At 39.9% G+C, this 20,125-nt stretch overlaps 7 protein-coding genes and 1 non-coding gene across 11 annotated transcripts; 3 read left to right on the top strand and 5 right to left on the bottom strand.

The window, feature by feature from the left end:
• Nucleotides 1-32: 32 nt before the first annotated feature.
• LOC9305654 lies at nucleotides 33-3,117 on the bottom strand. Its single transcript, XM_002867482.2, has 7 exons — nucleotides 2,673-3,117; nucleotides 2,193-2,333; nucleotides 1,724-2,089; nucleotides 1,133-1,378; nucleotides 929-1,021; nucleotides 497-697; nucleotides 33-410 (listed from the first exon to the last, which is right to left on the bottom strand). The coding sequence occupies exons 1-7, from the start codon at nucleotides 2,976-2,978 to the stop codon at nucleotides 195-197; spliced, it is 1,569 nt and encodes a 522-aa protein (XP_002867528.1). The 5' UTR covers nucleotides 2,979-3,117; the 3' UTR covers nucleotides 33-194.
• Nucleotides 3,118-3,363: 246 nt separating this feature from the next.
• LOC9303600 (fatty acid desaturase 4, chloroplastic) lies at nucleotides 3,364-4,700 on the top strand. The gene has a single exon (XM_021017956.1). It carries the CDS (start codon nucleotides 3,560-3,562, stop codon nucleotides 4,529-4,531), a length of 972 nt encoding a protein of 323 aa, XP_020873615.1. The 5' UTR covers nucleotides 3,364-3,559; the 3' UTR covers nucleotides 4,532-4,700.
• On the bottom strand, nucleotides 4,514-6,225 carry LOC9303599 (vacuolar protein sorting-associated protein 22 homolog 1). The gene is made up of 7 exons (XM_002867481.2): nucleotides 6,115-6,225; nucleotides 5,914-6,024; nucleotides 5,674-5,809; nucleotides 5,336-5,490; nucleotides 5,126-5,233; nucleotides 4,920-5,009; nucleotides 4,514-4,798 (listed from the first exon to the last, which is right to left on the bottom strand). The coding sequence occupies exons 1-7, from the start codon at nucleotides 6,163-6,165 to the stop codon at nucleotides 4,697-4,699; spliced, it is 753 nt and encodes a 250-aa protein (XP_002867527.1). The 5' UTR covers nucleotides 6,166-6,225; the 3' UTR covers nucleotides 4,514-4,696.
• Nucleotides 6,226-6,288: 63 nt separating this feature from the next.
• Nucleotides 6,289-6,360, top strand: TRNAM-CAU. The gene has a single exon. It is a non-coding gene; the product is annotated as a tRNA-Met (tRNA).
• Nucleotides 6,361-6,451: 91 nt separating this feature from the next.
• LOC110226363 (F-box protein At4g27050) lies at nucleotides 6,452-8,864 on the bottom strand. Of its 4 annotated transcripts, XM_021017803.1 has the most exons (5): nucleotides 8,493-8,864; nucleotides 8,296-8,400; nucleotides 7,239-8,206; nucleotides 6,972-7,118; nucleotides 6,452-6,890 (listed from the first exon to the last, which is right to left on the bottom strand). In XM_021017803.1, exons 3-5 carry the CDS (start codon nucleotides 8,169-8,171, stop codon nucleotides 6,597-6,599), a joined length of 1,374 nt encoding a protein of 457 aa, XP_020873462.1. In that variant the 5' UTR covers nucleotides 8,172-8,206; nucleotides 8,296-8,400; nucleotides 8,493-8,864; the 3' UTR covers nucleotides 6,452-6,596. The 4 variants fall into 4 exon arrangements, with proteins under 4 accessions (XP_020873462.1, XP_020873461.1, XP_020873463.1 ...); XM_021017802.1 differs by having other exon boundaries at nucleotides 7,239-8,400; XM_021017804.1 differs by having other exon boundaries at nucleotides 7,239-8,400; nucleotides 8,630-8,864.
• A 1,695-nt stretch (nucleotides 8,865-10,559) lies between these two features.
• LOC9303597 lies at nucleotides 10,560-12,307 on the bottom strand. Its single transcript, XM_021018099.1, has 2 exons — nucleotides 12,052-12,307; nucleotides 10,560-11,773 (listed from the first exon to the last, which is right to left on the bottom strand). The coding sequence occupies exon 2, from the start codon at nucleotides 11,389-11,391 to the stop codon at nucleotides 10,789-10,791; it is 603 nt and encodes a 200-aa protein (XP_020873758.1). The 5' UTR covers nucleotides 11,392-11,773; nucleotides 12,052-12,307; the 3' UTR covers nucleotides 10,560-10,788.
• Nucleotides 12,308-12,505: 198 nt separating this feature from the next.
• Nucleotides 12,506-16,366, bottom strand: LOC9305653 (microtubule-associated protein TORTIFOLIA1). The gene is made up of 4 exons (XM_002867478.2): nucleotides 15,516-16,366; nucleotides 14,982-15,173; nucleotides 13,019-14,500; nucleotides 12,506-12,916 (listed from the first exon to the last, which is right to left on the bottom strand). The coding sequence occupies exons 1-4, from the start codon at nucleotides 16,236-16,238 to the stop codon at nucleotides 12,719-12,721; spliced, it is 2,595 nt and encodes an 864-aa protein (XP_002867524.1). The 5' UTR covers nucleotides 16,239-16,366; the 3' UTR covers nucleotides 12,506-12,718.
• Nucleotides 16,367-17,606: 1,240 nt separating this feature from the next.
• LOC9305652 (tryptophan synthase beta chain 2, chloroplastic) lies at nucleotides 17,607-20,052 on the top strand. The gene is made up of 4 exons (XM_002869535.2): nucleotides 17,607-18,228; nucleotides 18,595-19,394; nucleotides 19,482-19,576; nucleotides 19,669-20,052. Exons 1-4 carry the CDS (start codon nucleotides 17,884-17,886, stop codon nucleotides 19,842-19,844), a joined length of 1,416 nt encoding a protein of 471 aa, XP_002869581.1. The 5' UTR covers nucleotides 17,607-17,883; the 3' UTR covers nucleotides 19,845-20,052.
• The last annotated feature ends 73 nt before the right edge of the window (nucleotides 20,053-20,125 follow it).

Raw genomic sequence — 20,125 nt, 5'->3', positions numbered from 1 at the left:
TACTTTCGGGAAATTTCTCCGCAAAAGAGACAGACCATGGAAGATATGTCTGTGATTTATATATACAAAAATATACAGAATCTTACCAAAGGTTTTTTTTTGTCTATTTAAAGACACTGACCTTTTTAATTTAATTCGTGCATATAACACTAAGTCATTCCTAACAAACAGACAATACAATTGATTTTTCGGTTCTAGCAGTTCTTTGGTCTGTGGTATTTTGGAGGCAGAGACGGGCAGTGCTCGTTCATATGCGGGTATGGCTCCATTGTGTTGTAACCGGGAAGTTCCATCCTGTATTTCCCAAGTATTTGACAGTACGGAAGCTTCACATCATCATTGTCATTGCACCATTTGGGAAAACGGCTTGCATTATTCTCGAAAAACTTGAGCATGTAAGCATCTTTGATCTGTAAAAAGTAATTTTACTGGTCAGTGTGTGTATGTGTTTTGTATGGGTGTATATCTTCTTGGGTGTGTACAGGTTGGTTCTCACCGTGAATTCCGTGACTTGAATGGAACTAGAGATTGGATCGAAAAGCCCAGCTTCTTTGTACATTTCGAGGATAAAAGCGATACAAGAAGTTGATTTCCCATCACTATATATCCAATCATCTTGTTCCGGAACTGCCAGCAACTCATCAAAAGAGGATCCACGCTTTTCGACTTCCACCAGTACATCAGGAAGATCAAGACCCTGCCATTTTGGCAAATCTCAGCAAAAGAACTAAAGAGAAGAAATCAATGACCAATTTACTGACGGAAAAGAGAGAAAAAAAACAATAGAAAGCATATGGTACCGTGTGCCAAGAGCCAATGCTACTCTAAAAGCTTCTACTTATTTTAATCCATAGAACTCGAAAGATAAGAGTAAAATGTTTGATCAAGCATTATGAAAAAGTGAAATGAATGAACAAAATGCTAATACCTCTGTTCCGAGTCGCTTGTTAAGGGCTTCATTCCACATGTTAGCAGCATAATCAGGCTGGATTTTGCTCCAAACTGTCATAACAGAAGCAACCTGGAAAAAAACAATCACAACGTCACCCATAACCTAACTGATAGAAGCTGTTTAAAGAAAGAAGAAGAAAGAGATTCATCAATGCCAAAATTCTGAGAAATGAAAACCTACAAGGTGAGCATCCAGAGGAGGTGGGTAATTTCCGCTGATGGTATCGATCCAGCTAAAGATCAAGTTGTGATAGCCATATGGTTTGCCATCCATGCTACGAGCATATTCCCATGCAGCTGTAACATTAAACTTGGCTCGATAATCAGGATGCAACGGTAGCAATGCAATGTGGGGATTTGAGTCATCCTTGGTTTGTTCAAACTCCCACCACTCTTCCCATGGCAATATCGCTATTACATCTTCTCCCTATGACCCAAAGGTTCAAAGGAGAAGACAGCAAAAAAAACCATGAGATGCATAAAAAATAGGAAGGAAAATGCAGTTTCATTAAAAGAATCAGTTTCCACAAGACTGGCTTGGAAAGAAGTCACTGGTTTTATATGAACATGTCATATCAAGTTCCGAGAAACTATATAAAATGTTACTAATCAAGCATTTCGATGATGTTCAACAAAATCAGTTTAGTTTGTTCTTAGCAGAGATAATCATCTAATGATACCCAGAACAAGAACTAGTACTCAATGGCTATACCATCATTAATAGAACCCACGTATAATTTAAAACTAATTCATCCAGAAATTTAAGTTTTACCTTTTCATTTTCATTCCCGGATTCACCAACCCAGAGTTTCCCTTCAGAATCCCTCAAACAGACAGCAGTGTGACCAGCATAGGCTCCACTTACCCACTTCTCAAGGGTCTCAAAACCACCCCACCGCCCACGGATTTTGGAGATAGCTAGTAAGTCTCCAGAGTGAATTTCATCGGTAGTAATATTTGTAACCCAAGGTTTAGGACGAGCATAGAAATTAGCACCCATATGATTCTTAAGAAACGCGATATTAGAGTTCTCCCCCCAACCGGTATTGGTAAATAGAGGGAAGACATCCCACAGCGCTCGAAGAGTTCCCAACATCCCTGCTTCCATGAGGAATATTGAAACTCCTTTCTGCTTAACCTGATCAAACGTGAGCCAGAAAGGCAAAAAAAAAAAAATCCATTAGCTATATTAACAGAAAAATGAAAAAAAAAAAGATAACAACGGAAGAAGAGCAGCTTACATATTCATACTCGGCTTTACCCTCCCACTCCTTGAATTCCATAGTGTGCTCCCTCGAAACAAAGTACCAATCCCATGTCACACGATATGGAGTGACAAAGACATAAATATCCATGCAAGTCCAACTATGTGCCTTATCGACCTGCACAAAACACGTAATAACTGGATCAATTTAGGATTCATCATTCGAAAAACAGCTTCCCAGGATCATATAGAAAAGGTAGTAACTAACAATGGAATAATCTAAAATCTGTGAGCTTCCATAGAAACATCCAAGGTAAAGAGTAAATGTAACTCTTAAGCCTATAATTTTCAAATGTTCTCCGAAATTTTTCAGGAGCTCAGAAGTCTAATATCTAAAATCTAACAGCGTGAGAACATAAACAAACCCATGAACAAAAACCTCAAACGTATTCGCTCAAAATCAAACCCAGAACATGAAAAGCAAAGATTTTAGAGCTCCAATTCATCATTTCGTAACCTTAATGTGAAGTGTGCCGCCGCCGAATTCGGAACCGGACTTGTTATTGAGCTCTAACCAAGCTTTGTTCTCATAAAAGCAAGCACCTTTCCACTCCACGGCGTCGTTTTTAACAGAAGCGGAGCCGATGAAAGTAGGGAGGAGATCGACGGCTGTGTTGAGAGAATTAAGAACCGGCCACGAGACTTGCCTGGGCAAAAGCGGAAGCAGGTCCCGAGGGTGAAATGGTAATTTCACGGATGAAATAGAGAGAAGCAGCAGTAAGGTAGTGGTGAAGAAGACGCACGGAGACGATGAAGCAGCCATTGTTAACGCCCTTGAGTCGGTTACTGTCTCGTTTCCGTGTCGAATTCGCAAGTCTCGATTTTGCGATCGTCCATGAGTTTCTTTTCTTAACGTATTTTATTTATTTATTTTGTCTACTTTCCAGATTCATGTAACGATGTGAAGTCAAGTTATTTTAAATCTCCACATCATACCATTTTTGTTGGTCAAACGTTCTAACATATTCCAGTTTCGCATATAAAATTTTGAATAAGACAAACACAATCCGAATATACCAATCTGAATCGAATTCGAAACTAAACCAGAATAACTGATTTTGAGAAACCGAACTAAAATTATTTTTTGGGTTGGGGGGCTAACAGAACATTTTTGAAATGTTGGGTTTTAGTTTGTAACTTTTAGAAACTAAGAATCCAAATTTCAAATAAGTTTGACAGTTGGTATAACCAACTTGGTAATGTGCTAGCGATCAGAATAGCCCCACGCAACACTAACGTACACCACAACATAACTTATGCGTAATCTCGTCCTCTATCATATCCTGTGGTTATAGCTTCGAGAAAACTAGAAAATTTGAATTCTTTCACCTGCAATCTCTCTCAATGGCTGTATCACTTCAAACCAAGTACCCTCTAAGACCCATCACCAACATCCCAACAAGCTACCGTCCGTCGCTTCTCCGTGTACGTGTCACCTGCTCTGTTACTACCATCAAGCCTCAGCCAAATCGTGAGAAGCTTGTGGTAGAGCAACACATTGTGAAACCTCCTCTGTCCAACAACCACACTCTGCAATCGTCCAAGCCTCAGCCTAACCGTGAGAAGCTTGTGGTTGAGCAACGTCTTGCGAGTCCTCCTCTGTCCAACGACCCAACTTTGAAATCAACATGGACCCACCGGTTATGGGTTGCAGCAGGCTGCACCACTTTGTTTGTCTCTTTAGCTAAATCTGTCATTGGAGGGTTTGATTCTCATCTCTGGCTCGAACCAGCTTTAGCCGGTTGTGCAGGGTACATCTTAGCTGATCTAGGTTCTGGTGTCTACCACTGGGCCATTGATAACTACGGTGATGAGTCAACACCAGTAGTAGGAAGCCAAATCGAAGCATTTCAGGGTCACCACAAGTGGCCTTGGACAATCACCAGACGGCAATTTGCCAACAATCTACACGCTCTGGCTCAAGTCATAACCTTTACAGTTCTCCCACTAGACCTTGCATTTAACGACCCTGTCTTTCACGGCTTTGTGTGCACATTTGCATTTTGCATAATGTTTAGCCAGCAATTCCATGCTTGGGCACATGGAACCAAGAGCAAGCTTCCACCTCTCGTGGTGGCGTTGCAGGACATGGGGTTGCTTGTTTCACGGAGACAGCACGCAGAACATCATCGAGCACCGTATAACAACAATTACTGCATCGTGAGTGGGGCATGGAACAGTGTTTTGGATGAGAGTAAGGTCTTTGAGGCATTGGAGATGGTGTTTTATTTCCAGCTTGGGGTGAGACCTAGGTCATGGAGTGAACCAAACTCTGACTGGACAGAAGAAACCGAGATCTCCAACGACCAAGCATAAATAATTTTTTTACAAGGTGGTCTATGAAATAAACAATTCTTGATAAATGTACAAGAAAATTTAAGTAATATAATGAAGAGATTTCTTCATAATTTATACAGTATGTAATAAAGTGTGACTGTATTTAATATAAAACAAGTAAAAAAAAACAGAGCATGTACCAGGTTAAGTATCAGATCCGATGGATGAGTAAACAGAAGAAACACAGGGAAACCAGTACCGACACTTTCCGTCTTTATGGCCGTTGTCGATCATCGCAAGGCCCTCCTGAAAATGAATTATAATATTGCAAGGTTTCAGGACTCTCATAGATTGCATTGCATCTATCAGTATAATATAAGTATCAAAGCACATAATCCAATTGGGGAAATGAAATGCAAATGCATACTTCTAACAAAGTTTCGAGAGCATCTATAACCCGACCAGATGTCCATGAGAGGCGTCTTTGTACCTCTTCCACAATCACAAAGCCTTGGCCCTGTGTGGAAAGCAACAGAAATCCTTGAGTCACTTCAGGTAGAACTTCTAAGATATAATGTAAAACATGTAAAAGTTGTTTTCGTTTGGGGAAATATGTATCATTATGATTATAACCTGAGCCAACTCCAAGATCTGGTTATGGTCTTTGTTCAACTCCGTGGGTACTGAACGGACAAGCTTTTTCTTCCCAATTGTGATAACCTCAAATCCACTACCCAGTACCTGAGGAGAAAATCCCAAGATACCAGCAAGAACAGTTCAAATATTTCCAGTTTATCAAAAATCTAAAAGAAAAAGAAAAACACAACTCAGATAGATAGATACCTTTAGCTTGCTAATAGCTCGAAGACAATCATCTTCAGTCACAGCTTCACGATCCTTCTTCCTTCTTTGACGAAGATGGTTGCAGAGCTCTTGCAAGCTGATCAAACCTCCATTGTGTGACCTTGTAAGCATGCAAACCTCAATAATCTGAACTCCTGTTTGATTAATTTAAGAACTTATGAATCATAGCTAACCAAAAAAAAGATAACTACACACATATGCCATTTTCCATACACGAGATTTCTATTTCCCTTATCCAGACATGGACTTATGAATCATAGCTAACCAAAAAGAAGAAGCATCTTCTTCAGTGGCGCTAGAAAGGAGAGGAAACATACCAAGTTCATAGTAGAAGTCACCAATTCCAAGGAGCTCAGCCCAGAAACCCTTGTTGGAAGCAAGAGGATCCACACCAATGTTAGAACACATTTCATGGAATTGAGCCCTGAAGGCTGGATTCTTACGAATGTCATTCTGCAACCAAAGACAAAATTACCACAAATTTTATCAATTCCAACATGAACTACAAGTTCTTAATACGAAATCAAGACGATGACATAACAAGAGCAAATAACGACCTTGTGTTTACGAGCAAACTCTTCAAGCTGGGAACGGAACGTGGCGAGCTGTTCTTTCATCATATCAGTGCGTAACTTGGCTACATTTTCTCCTAGTAACCTGTACTGATCCTGTTTTTGATAGATAGATAAGGAGTTAAAAAGCGCAAAAATCAACTTAGAATCGAGAGAAAAATATGAAATTGGGTTTAGGAGTGAAACCCTAGCAGCTGCGGCCTTTTGCAATCCTCCGATTCCTGGTCGTCGTCGCATCTTTCACTGTTTTCAGATCTTTGAATTTCTCTTCCGGTTGGGGGAACATAATGTTCGAGAAAAGAATTGGAATTTGAGAATACGAAATATATTTATAGTTTTTACTTTCAAGGTAATCAAAACATCAGAGTGGCGCAGCGGAAGCGTGGTGGGCCCATAACCCACAGGTCCCAGGATCGAAACCTGGTTCTGATATATCCGAATCTTTTATTTTCTTTTTTTTTTTTTTGACATTTCTTCATCATTGTCCTTCTATTTTATTCTCACTGTTAAACGCAGCTTGAACTATCATAATTACTGTTTCTCTAGATCATCTTTTTTAAACGAAATTTTGAAAAGAATGCATATATGCTTTTGCAAAAACAAATTTCTAAACTTTAAACTATAAAACAAATGCATAACCACGAGAGAGAAAGAGAAAGAGGGAAAAATCAGATGAACTGAATTTTGCATTTTGATGAAACTCTGGGGAGAGCCATTACATTAGCTACCAAGTAGTTACTCTTTTTGCTGTCCTCTTTAACGCCAACTTTCACAGTTTCAAGACATCTCAACTTCCCCAAGAAATGCCTCATCTGTTTCAGCTCTCTAAAACTTCCTCCGTACCCAAGAATCTCAAGCACCTTCACTCGACACCTCGACAAACAGGATACTATCTCCCTGTCCTTCATACGGATGCAAGCGCACGCGTCTCCACAACAATCTGTAACTCTGTGCACAAGACCCTGAAACCACACCACCATTTGACATGTACAATGACAGCAAAGAAAAGAATTATGTGTGTTTTCTTCAAAAGATGATAATACCTTGATGACTAAAGTTTGTAGATTTGGGGACTTGTTGAGCAGGCTTGGCATTACTTCCCAGCCTTTTTCCTTGTCACTTTCGATAGCTAAATTAACGAGATCTTCCAACACCGGCATGAAATCCGAATCACAACAAAAGTAAAACACCTGATATATATATATATATATATAAGCCATATTACTAATAAGTTATAGACCTTGCTAGCTAGCACTAGACTGGCTCTCTCCTGCATGTGAGGGCTCAAGAGAAGAAGTAGCAAAACTGACCTCTAGAGAATTAGGAGACAAGTGAAGGCTCTTAATGGTTCTGATCCCCTCAATCAGATTCGTAACATTGCCAAAAACTTCTTCATTCCACAATGAACCATCATCATCATAGATGATTGACTCATATAATCGAAGATCCAGTCTAGCTTCGACTAGCGAATCCAAAACAACATAATAATCTCCCGCGACATAACTCGAGTAGTCAAGGTACATAAGACTCGGTGTCTTAATCCTAATGCTAGGAAGTTGGTAAACATTATCATCAAAATCACTAGTGATGGTAACTCGCTTGACATTTGGACTTGACAAGTATTGCATCCAAACGCATAGGAATAATTCCTCAAGCGCAGGGCATCCATGGATGAAGAATTCAAGCATGTCACGACTTGCAAACGAAACTTCAACGAGAGTAAGTGTTTTGAGCGCAGGGAAAAACACACCCCCAAAAGGAAGATGGCCTTCAGGATAAAATCCATCGGAAATGGTGAGTTTAACCAGTGTGTTGCTAGTGAAATACTGAGAATCTATACATAGATAATTGGCTGCCTCTAATTTTAGCTCCAAGCAGCCACGTTCTAGAGCGGTGCGAATCCAACTGTTGATACGAGCTTCATCATTTTCATAAAAGCATTTCAGAGAGAATTTCTTGATAAGCGGAGCATTGTTTAACAGAGCAAGCGTTTTGTCCACGAAATGAGAGAAGCGATGACGTCGACGTAGACCACTCTCGTCACTAGATGCTTCGTCTTCTCCGTCTTTGTTGTCGGGATAAAAAAGCATGGATTCATCAAAATCGAGGCTATCTACAAGAGGAAGCAGATTCCTCCACCTCTTGGACAGAACCGACGTTGCAGCAGCAAGCTTTGTCGGAACTAAAGACAGGATTTTGCCAAGAACATCATCGGGTAGACTGCTGATCAGATCTGTATCCATAGAGACAGACTAATAAAGTCTTTTCTTCTTATGACCTGCAAAAGAAATAGAAAATTTTCAAAACCAAATCACTAAAAAACTATTTTAAGGGTTTTAAATTCCAAGCAAGTGTTGAGTATTTTAACTTTTTTTCCTGTTATGTCAGAATCTCTCAAGGTAACTCTTTAGACAGGGTTATCAACAAACTTGAAGCCTTTGTCTCTGTCTTTTCATCACTTGTCGTCTTGCACTAATCAACAAAATCTCGAAAACGTTACCAACTCAAGAAAATTGAGAAATGTTAAAAAAAAAAGCTGTAATTGACATGTATAGGAATCTCACCTAAAAGAATCAGAGATCCGAGCAGAATCAAAAGGAATAAGCTCAAACTTGGTTACCCAGAAATTGAGAGCAAGAACACGACAACAAAAAAACAATTGGTTTAAACCGAATCTAGAGTCTGCTCGAAGAACTCTTACCGAATTGAAGAAAGAGAAGGATGTCGATGATGATGCCAGTCCAGATCCGGGGCAACAAGATTCTGATTATACCCCAAGATGGATCTTAGCACACAATCGAATTGAAAGAAGAAGGAATTGACCAAAGAGTTTAGAGGAAGAAGAGGAATAAAGTTTCATTCCATTGATCAATTCTTTCGATGGGTTTGTTAACAAAGAAAGAGAACCAGAGACGATTTTTTTTTGGTAGTAGGAGTCTAAGAAACGACGTTGCAGAATGTAAATAACAGAAGCTTTATAAACAAGTTTGGGCTTCCTAAGGCCCAACAATGCCCAAATTTCAAGTATTTGGATTCGCCCGGAAAAGGGTTCGTGTGTCATTGTGGGAATGACTTCATTTTGTAGCAAAAGAACCGCAGGTTCTCTTCTTCTTCCTCGACAAGTTTCAGCTCTCTGATTCTCTCAGAGCTTTCTTCGTCCCCTGCAATGCCTCACAGATTCCGGAGATTCTCTCTTCAATGTCATCTGCACTACCAATCTCAACATCAATCGGACGGTCGGAAATCAGTGAAACTGTATTAGTGTTCTTAATTTGTTCCTTGTTGCAGTTTCTTAATTCTAATGGATTTGTTTTGGTAGAGTTCTTTGCACCATGGTTAACTAGTGACTGCTAATCACTTGTTTGGACATCAGGGCTAACTTTAACTATAAACATTGTTTCACACACAAACACCACCTATGCATAACTTCATCGCATCTAGATCATGCTTATCTTAAAACGTAAGGAAATAGACGGGGATGAAAGGTATAAAGAAGAGATGCAGATAACAGAAAGTCTAGTTATAACTATACATTAGCTAATGTATTCAAATTCTAATAATAACTATACATTAGCTGAGAAATACACAACTCATATACCTCTAGCTTCCTAATAGCTCCAAGACAATTATCTTCAGTCACACCTTCACGATCTTCTAATCGCACCCGTTCATCAGAGGCACGATGATTGATTTTGTCTGTAGAGATTATACGTTTGTCCATAGTACAAAAACTACAATTTCTGTCTTGAAGAAATAACAACTTTACCAATAGAGAATACAAAGAATGAAATTAAAACTCTTTGTAACTAAACTTAACCTCATCTCTAAAACTTTATTTGAATTTGAAAAATCCACCGGTAGCCCCAAAAGGAACCATCTTTAAAAAGAATTTTGCAAAAAAGTTTCGGGAAAAGCCGTAAGAAAAAGAGTTGCAGGAATTGGTGAGTTAATAACAGAGCATTGTGTTGTTACCTGTCGGAGAAGAGAATCCCTGCGTTTGTGAGAAGAGAATTCCTTTTTCTACATTTAAAATGGTGATGTTGAATTATATGAATCACAAAGGTATGGATTGCCGATCAGGCCAAGACTCTCGATCTTCTGGAAGTAATCGACGGATACTACACCATCAATGCCTTCAGTCAAAATCACTTTGTTGTCTGAAATTTAGAACGCAATCCCATCTTCAAGATCTTTCTTGATGTCGAGGAAGATTATAAAATTTACATTCCTTCTCATGCCACTAATCACTTCACCATCTGTTCGTAAGCCACAAGAGAAGTGAACATGCATTCTACTCATGCGCTTTAAGCCCGATGCTAAGATGGATTCCAAATTCTTCCTTTAAGTTCCATGTACACACAGTGGAGCTTCTTCTGGTGACAGTATTGGTTTAAGTAACTTTTCTGACTCAGCCGGTAAGCGTCAATGAAGAGCTCTCCATTCTCATTTATGAGACTAAACCGCTGTTTATTATCCCTTCTCACAGCCTCTCTAATTTCATCATTTTTCTTATTTATTTTACAAACGGGTTGGAGTTTAGAAATTTTGTTTGCCAAAGCCATATATGCATATTTGTCTACACAACAAAACAGAGTGAGATGGAAAAAATTTGGAAAACTGAAACCATTTGATCAAGATCCCAATTCCCAAGTTGATTAAAGCGTCAAAACATCATTATGTTCAAAGCGTTCCAAATGAAATGAATAATGGGCTGGCCTAAAAAAAAAATAACCACAATCTGGTCTCTAAACAAAAAAAATTGCAGTAACCAACGTGAAACACCCTGATTGGTTTTACTACTCCTACTATTTATGGTTCTGCCTACACCTACAGTTTATATTCACTTACACCGACATTGATTCATGCCCTCTTGAGTTCATGCAAAGCTGTCTCGAACTCATTGGCTTTTGCCCTCCAATCATCTAAGTCTGCAGCCTCATTCTGATCAAACCACGCAACTGCATCTGCTGAGAGTGCTTGAATTTTGTACCTCACTTCTATTTCCAAATCTTCAGTGAGCGCCTCCGACCCTAGTTTCACAATATAGTCCCTTATTTCCTTAAACATCTCGACTCCAGACTTAGACTCTGCAGAGTTTTTGGACCCCTCAGTGATCTTCAAAGAGCCCCATCGCTTGCCAGACATCAAGGCAATTCGCTCTTTACGTTTCCTTTTACCAATGTTCAGTAAAGAAGAAACAAAACTATCAAACATAACCTGTAATCCACTGCCCTCCTTTGCTGCTGCAGTTCGCGTAAGAGTTGATCTGGATGCATTTAGAGTCAGGCAAAACAGGTAGACACCCATGTGGGAGTATCGGAGAAGTCCCCAGTCGCCCTGTTTCACTCGAGCTTTTGAAGATGCAGTGGCAGTGAGGGAGTGTCTGACAACAGACACTTCAGCTGTATCAACCATTATATCAAAGTATTCCTTCATTTTCCAGGAAAATGAAGTCTCACCCATTGTAGGGTATATCTTTTTGGGAGGGTCTTTACAGAAGAACGCCCAGCTCCTACATGCTTCGCCAGGGAGAGGCTGCAGGTGGAATTCAGGGCCGAGCTCCCATGGGAGAACAGCGAAGATACTTCAGGAGATGTTGGAACTCCTACACCTGTTCCACCCCTTGTTCTGTGCAGCAATGCAGTACATAGGCTCACGTCCACAGTCTTCAAACCATCGAAGAAAATGCACGCACCGGACATGGCATCCATTTGAGTAGCCATGATCTCATGACTCTCGCAACAGTATCTTTTTTCTGAAGTGGGCACCGGCAATGAGCATCCGAACAATGCACATCCGTAACGCAGCGGCATGCGCAATGGATATCGTGTGCTGAGAAAGGGAACTGTGATAAAACAAGAAGAAAAAGAAGAAGAAGAAAGTAAACTTGTTAGCATGTACTTGACAATTCTATTAAAGAATGACAGAGAGAGTTTGTACCAAAAGAAGGATCACAAAGCAAGCAAGCAACAGTCTAAGCCAATACTAGAAAAACATATACTCAAAACACCAATCTACAAGAACCCGGAAACCCTAGCAATACAAGAACCAACCACACGAACTAGTTGGAATCATCCGTCTATTACAAAATCAATCGATTTCAAAAAAGATTAGCGAACTAACCATGCGAGCTACTTGGAGTCATGGCACTATCACGGGTCAAGGACGGACCAGCACGAAAGAAGAAATCACCGGAACTTGAGACGTTTTCCGATAAACCTTTTCCTTTATCAACTCCCATAATAGCTAATCGATTGATTCAGAGTGATCTTTGCTCGATCTTTTCCCCAACTCGAAAACAATTCTAATTCGATTTCACAAAATTGGTGCGAGAGAGAAGAAGAAAAAGAAAAAAGAAAATATGTGGTTATGGGCCCACCAAGCTTCCACAGAGCTATTTTAAATTAATTAATTTTATCTGGCCAAAACTTTATTTAATAAATCTTTATAAACATTAGGGATTTGTTAATGATATTTTTTAAAGTAATTCATATATAAATAAACTAAAATTACTAAGAAACATACGGTGGAAACTTGTTTGTTCTTATTTCCCACTTTCCCTCATCTTATTTAATTATTTGTTCTTCAAAGTTCTGGTTTTTTCAATTAAGGAAAAGGAAGAATAACAAAATATTGTTAAACTCAAATACAAAGCAATATTTGATCAATTCCAGTCATCTTTTAGGGGATTTTAATAAGAAAAATCAAACTCTAGATGTCGAATCATGTCTGTACTAAAATTATAAACAACAACAGTACTCAAGTTAAAGCTCTGATCACAAGCTCATGTTTACTTGTCAAACTGTTGGAGATCGATTTCCCAAACTGATGCCAACTGCACCACGAGCTGTTCCGGCGCAGGACCTTCCCAGTCTTCAGGTGGATCCATCGTCGAACACGCGTCTTGTAAGTTGTACAAGATCTCTGTCTTCAGTTCCACTGGAACTCCAAACGTGTCTGCACCGTCTTGTAAAACCAGTTCCAACAGCTGCAAATGGCAAAAAAAAAAAAAAAGAGAGAGAAAGAGAGGTTAAAGACGAAACATAGGTATGATGCTTTGGAACCCAACCAATGTACTTAAGAGATGTACCTGTTGACTCCAAGATAAGCAAATGTCGTAGAGATTATGATCCAGTAAAAACTGAGCGATGAAGTTTAAAGCTTCATTTGCAATCTCATTTGACATCTGGTCAAGAGAAGGTCCCGTCCTGTCCATCAGCTTGATGATCAAGTGCTGGTCACCGGCACAGAGGACTTCTGCGTAAGCAGCATCAATGTCACCAACCCGGAGTGAGTGCATTGCATTACTCCATGAAGCCCATATCGGGTCACGTTCCTGCCCTTCGTTTTCATCATCTCCCATGGCTTCAGCTTCAGGGGCAACAGCCACTCGGGTCGGACGAGGGACTGCACCATCCTCGCCGGCTACTCTAATAGCTTCAAGTGTAGCTTCATCCTTTGATGCTTGCCACACACTTCTTGCTGAAGGGCCTTCACCAAATCTAATAGTTCCAGATGCTTTATTATCCCACCCTCTCCTGCCATTACCCATGTGCTCATTCTCATATTGTTCTGACCGAGGTGATCTTCTTGGCCCGGCTTGTCCGTTTCTGGAAGCAGCATGTGGAGGTATGAACCAGTCATCCGCCATGTCCGAATTCCACATTCTTCCCCTCATAGCTCCATCTGGTTGTGAGCCTCTGTCCCCTGGAGCTCTACCATTATACTTTCCAGTTGGATAGTTAGCAAAGCTATTATATTTGCCAAATCCAGCTGTGAGATTACCCCTACGACCAGATGATATCGAAAGATCTCTTGCCATGTCTTCAACAATCCTTTCTAAACCTCTTACCCTGCCCTCCAAGGTCACCATACTGTCATGTGAGCCACCAATAAACTCTTGGAGCATGTTCATAAGATTTGTCTGTTGTCTCTCTAGCTGCAACAACTGCCTCTGGATGGCTGACCAATTTCCTCTATTACTTGTGAAGGATCCTTCAGATTGGTTATCAGTATTGGAGACAGGAGCGTGATTTCCAGGTGCCTCTTTTCCGTTTACAACACCAGCCTTATCATCAACAGATGTCCCTGCCTGTGATCCGTTCCCATCAAACCTACCTTTTACCTGTTTATCATCTGCTTGGGTGTTCTTGAAGTGATTGGAAGATCCCATGGCATTGAGATCATCGAGTCCTGATTCTTCCTCATAATTGTTTTTACATCTACGAGGGACTACTACTTCCACGGATTGCCTTCTTTCTAGTCTCTGGAAAAATTCAGGATTAAAATCTTTGTCACTTAGGACAGGAGCTTTCTTCTTCAACAGTCCTACTGCTTTTTCAGGAAGACATCCTTTTCCTTTAAAAGCAGAGTCTGGTGAAAGTGTGGAACCATCGGATGCCTCATTTTTCATTAGATCAGCTAGATTAGACCTTTTCTCTGCGTTCTTCTCTGATCCAAGCTGCTCACCAGATGAAAGCTTTGACTCATCTGTAGCACCATCGACATATTTTCCAGAAATCTTCTTCCATAACTGCAGCGCCTCTGTCACACTTTCCCTGACAGGTTTAATCTGTCCAAGAAAATTCCATCATTAAACTGTCTTGAGAAGATCATTAAATATCCTAAGTAATAGAATTTTGATGAATGTGTAGCTATCCATCATAGTTTATAATAATATCCACCATTTCACAAAACATCCACCCATTTCAACGCTCAGTAGTGAAAGAAAATTATAGATGACTGAAAATCCTTGAGATATGTAAATCCTATAGTAAACAATCAAAAGGGAAGGCTTCGTGGGAATTTCAAGCTACTTGCTTGTGCGTTTCATCTGCATAGCAAATGAGGAGAAAGTCCCAAAAGTACTATAACCACTAACAAATATGTCTGATGACATTCACACGGAATTGAAGAGCTTATGAGGTTTAAGTTTACTTCACAACAGGACGACTTTAGATTACTTGAAAAATGTTGCTACCTTGTAAAATAAAATGTGTCTCAAACACAGTAATAGTAGAATTTTATTAATTAGAGAAAGAGAAGATAGCTACCTTGTCAAACCGCCAGGTCTCAAGCACGGTAATAGTGGAATCGGTTTTTTCCTTAATTAAACCGCTTGAATGTGATGCCAATGCAGTCAGGGTCTCAGCCGCAGCCTTTCGTGTTACCCAATCTGTACTTCCAAGGCAATCATGGATACTTTCTAGCAATGACTCCAGGCTCTGAGGTGCAATGGCTCCCACCTGAATCAAATTTATTACTCTTTACTTCTCTTTTTCATAGACAACTTAAACCAATGAACCTACTAGCATTGAACTACCAAAAGTAAAGAGGGAGCGATGCTAAACCCATCACTGAAACTTGTAAGCTCAAATCAAAACACTAAACTTCAGCAACAACTAAAAGAAAAAGTGTCGGATTAAGACTAAACCTCAAGTAGTGAGGTCAGGTGTTATAGACTAAAACTTTGTGTTCTACTTACTCACACTAATATCAAAACGCAACATATTCTTCCATCCAACACAACAAACATAGTGCGCACTGTCTATAACCTGAAAAGGAGATTAAAATGATTATGCGCAAACCTGAGAGAGACTTGAAACAACTGGCAAAAGAGAAGCCTTAGCAAGGAAACTAGAATTGCTCAATAGCTTGCAAATTTTAGGGCAAAGCTTTTGAAAAGAAGTAATTGGAGGACTAGCTGCTGATTCAACCATCCTAGCCATACACATTGCAGCTCCAGATTGTACCACTTTGTTCTGCTCTCCCATTGCCTCAAACAACGGCTTAACGAACAAACCCACCGCTAATGAGGCTGAACCAGTATTAGTCCCCTCTTCTTTTCCCTTGAGATAAATCCCAGACAAAGCACCAATCGTATCTCTACAAGCATCCCTAACTCCAGAATCAGAATCCTTCAACCGTTTAACTATCTGAGCGATGATTTTAGTGAGATGCGCAGCCGTCGAATCGCAATGGAGACTACAAACGCAAGAGAGAAGATGGAGACACTCCTTCTTCACTGCAGGTTTCGGATCGGAGCACGAATCGTAGAGACAATTGAGAAACATCGGTAGGGTTTCGGGAGTGAGAGATTGAATAGTTTTCTCAAGATCTTCGACGGCGATCTGGTATGTATCTCGATCGGCGAGCTTAGAGATTGAGGTAAGGATCTTTTGCTTCAGCTCCACCATTGCTTGGAATGAAGTGAGGGAACCGGAATTGGAAGATGACCTAGTTGCTAAACTCGACGACCTTGCTGGTCTCGTCGGTTTCGCCGCCGAACCGGAAGTTGTAGGTGTGCTCATTCCGAAATCTCCGACGAGAGATGAGATTAATCGGAGAAGAAGATAGACGAATTGGAGAAGATAGACGAGATCTGTCACTCGAAAGTGTAACAGTTAAGACTGGAATAATAAAGAAATGTGTCGCTCAATTTTATCAGTATTAACTTTTTCAAGTTTTTTCAAATTCTTAACATAAAATAATTAATATATTTTCAGTATCTGGTTTTTCCCATTGGTCGCGGAAAATCGGGTGTGAAAGACAAAAGTATGAAAAAATAGTTTAAACTAATAATCGCGGCGAAAAAATGTAATAATATGAGGATTCTTGTGTGATTGCTTGATTTTTTAATCTTCTGCTACGAGATTTCGTGTAATATATAAACATACATGCAAATAAGTTAGAACATTTTCACATTTAGAGACAACACGTTCTACAATATGAATTGTGAATTTGTTATTTCAAAATTTTAATTAAAACCTCAAAATAAGTAAAGAATTTGTTATTCAAAATGTCAAGTTGGTTTCTTGTGTTGACGTAACTGTATATAAAAAAAAACATGGCTTAATTAATAATATACGTGTAGTTTACTGAATGGTTTAAGGAATTTTACATGGTACAACATTTACAACAGTACTTTAATGATTAATGAATGCTTATAAGGAATTGTAATTGCTCTTAGCTGTTGGTGTCTTTAAGATCAACAGTCCGGAGTTAGAGTCGAGGAATGGACTTGTGAACAAAAAAAAAAGAGTCGAGCAATGGACATTTTGATAGAAAAGATTAGACTTTTCTGAGCTCAATCCAACCGAGTGAGAGACTTCTCAGTGAGTGTTAACTTTGAAAACTCATGTCCGCGTGCTTATAGGATTCATGTAGCTTCAACGACTCGAAGGTCGTCGTCTGTTGTTTAATGCACGTGAGTCAATCATAAATGGATGAGAGGCTGATGGTTCATCGGACCAACAGGGGTCATGCAAAATCAAAAGTCAAGTTCTTGACTTGTCTTGAGACGGTGAGTTCGATGAGAGACAAAACCTTACCGGTTTTGAGAATTTTTTAGTTCGAATATTTACATCGATGGATGTCATTTTGGCTATTTTCCAATTCCATAGTGTTTTACTTTCATAAATATTCATGTTGGTCATTAAAAGATCAACCACATTTTAAATACAAAGTGAAAATATAGGAAATTTATAAAAAAAAATTGAAAAAAGTTTTTAAAATCATAAAATGAAACTAAAATTATATAGTTAGTTTACTTGTATTAATTTAGCCATAAGTATATGATTTTAGTTCGAAATGGAGTAATAGTACGTCGTTTTTGCACTATTGAAAGCCTTGATCATTTTTGCAAAAACTGATATACGTCTTTTGGTCCAAAGAGGACATTTACCAAAAAAAAAATTAGATAACACCAAATTAGGCATGTGATAAACACATCCAACCCCCAAAGATGTTACACCGCCATATTCTCACCAACCTTTTTTTGTTGTTCGCAAATAAGTTAACGTGGTACTGATTTCCTCCTCTATTTTTTTTTATTGAATTTCTGGTCAAAAAAAGGTAAGTGTCACATAACGAATCTATAAAACAAAACCACAGTTTCAAGGTTTTTGTCAGCAAAACATTTGTCTTTGAGTTTGAGAGATAGATAAAGATTCACTAATGGCCACCGCAGGCACCGCTGCTACTTTCAGACCCTCCGTTTCAGCTTCTTCCAAAGCAACCCGTCTGAGATCGCCCTCCAAACGCCCCAAATTTACGCCTCTGCCATCGTCTCGCTCACGGTCCTCTTCTTCTTTTTCCGTCTCTTGCACCATCGCTAAGGACCCGACTGTTTTCATGGCGGATACGGAGGCCGCTGGATCTGATCCGACCATGTGGCAACGACCCGATTCATTCGGTCGGTTCGGGAAGTTTGGCGGGAAGTATGTCCCCGAAACTCTAATGCACGCCCTCTCTGAACTCGAAACGGCTTTCTATTCGCTCGCCACCGACGAAGATTTCCAGGTATGTCGGCTGATTTTGTTTCCATCTTGTTCATCGATTTTGATTGATTCGAAATGATTTGGCTTTGTGAGTATCTGATTCAAGCGTTGTCATTGGCATGAGTGATGAAAATGTTTAAAAAGCGGATTTTTTCGAAAAACTAATCAATGTTAAGGCTTCTGGGCCAAATCGATTTGTTTGCGATGTAGGATGTAGGATGTAATTCTGGGAAAGAGTTGTAATTTACCCAGAAATCTGGAAACGACATTCATTTCATATTCATAGTTTCTTCATCAATACATGCTTCTGTGTGATGTAATCTAGAAGTCTTTTTTGGTTAGTTCGTTTGTTATACAATGTCCAATTAATGTTCTGATGAAACTGTAGAGAGAATTGGCAGAGATCTTGAAAGACTATGTGGGTCGGGAAAGTCCTCTTTACTTTGCAGAGAGGCTCACAGAGCATTACCGCCGAGAAAACGGGGAAGGACCGCTCATATACCTCAAAAGGGAAGACTTGAACCACACCGGTGCTCACAAGATCAACAACGCTGTGGCTCAGGCTCTTCTCGCCAAGCGTCTAGGAAAGAAACGGATTATTGCTGAGACAGGGGCTGGTCAACATGGCGTAGCCACAGCTACAGTGTGTGCACGTTTCGGGTTGCAGTGCATTATCTACATGGGTGCTCAAGACATGGAGAGACAAGCTCTTAATGTGTTCAGGATGCGTCTTCTCGGTGCTGAGGTAAGGGGAGTCCACTCTGGAACAGCCACTTTAAAGGACGCAACTTCTGAAGCTATAAGGGATTGGGTGACAAATGTGGAGACTACACATTACATATTGGGATCCGTTGCGGGTCCTCATCCTTACCCTATGATGGTCAGGGACTTTCATGCCGTGATTGGTAAAGAAACAAGGAGACAAGCTATGGAGAAATGGGGCGGGAAGCCTGATGTTCTGGTTGCTTGTGTCGGTGGTGGTTCAAATGCCATGGGACTCTTCCATGAATTTGTCGATGACGCAGAGGTTCGGATGATTGGTGTGGAAGCCGCTGGATTTGGATTGGACAGCGGCAAACACGCTGCCACATTGACAAAAGGAGATGTCGGTGTACTCCATGGAGCTATGAGTTACTTGCTGCAAGATGATGATGGCCAAATCATTGAACCACACTCCATCAGTGCCGGGTAAGAGATTCTTCTCTGTTCAAAGTTGGTTTTAAACCACATTTACTTGGTCACCTGTATCTAAAGAGTAAAAGTTCATGTTATCAGATTGGATTACCCTGGAGTCGGACCTGAGCATAGTTTCCTTAAAGACATGGGACGGGCTGAGTACTATAGCGTTACCGATGAAGAAGCCTTAGAAGGTACTTACTTAGCACATCATTTTCTTACTTTATATGTTTCTTTCACATCTCATGAGAACTTGCATTCGTGTTTTCCTTATCTCCTCTTGTAGCTTTCAAGAGAGTGTCTCGGTTGGAGGGAATAATCCCGGCACTAGAGACATCGCACGCGTTGGCCCATCTAGAGAAGCTTTGTCCGACGTTATCTGATGGAACCAGAGTGGTCTTAAACTTCAGTGGGAGAGGCGACAAGGATGTTCAGACTGCAATCAAGTATCTCGAAGTTTAAAGAGTAGATTACTTTCATTTTCACATAGTGATATTTCTTCTACATGTAGTTTGTTAGTTCTTGCTTATGGTCGGGAATCCAAAAGTTTGGATCAGAGGGTTAAAAGAAGAGAATAAATGTTATGAATGTATCCTATAAATAATAAGAATGTTCTATGGAACGTATGATGTTCTTATAAGCAATTCGAACTGTTTTGTTCTTGACTTAATTAGCTTGTTTTCCCTTTCATATCTTAATTTCACCAATGCATAAAAAAAACAACTCTGCTCTCGAATGGTGAT

The sequence above is a fragment of the Arabidopsis lyrata genome (genome assembly GCF_000004255.2).
Source record: "Arabidopsis lyrata subsp. lyrata unplaced genomic scaffold ARALYscaffold_7, whole genome shotgun sequence".
NCBI lineage: Eukaryota > Viridiplantae > Streptophyta > Magnoliopsida > Brassicales > Brassicaceae > Arabidopsis > Arabidopsis lyrata.
This window is presented reverse-complemented; position numbering and strand designations above follow the sequence as displayed.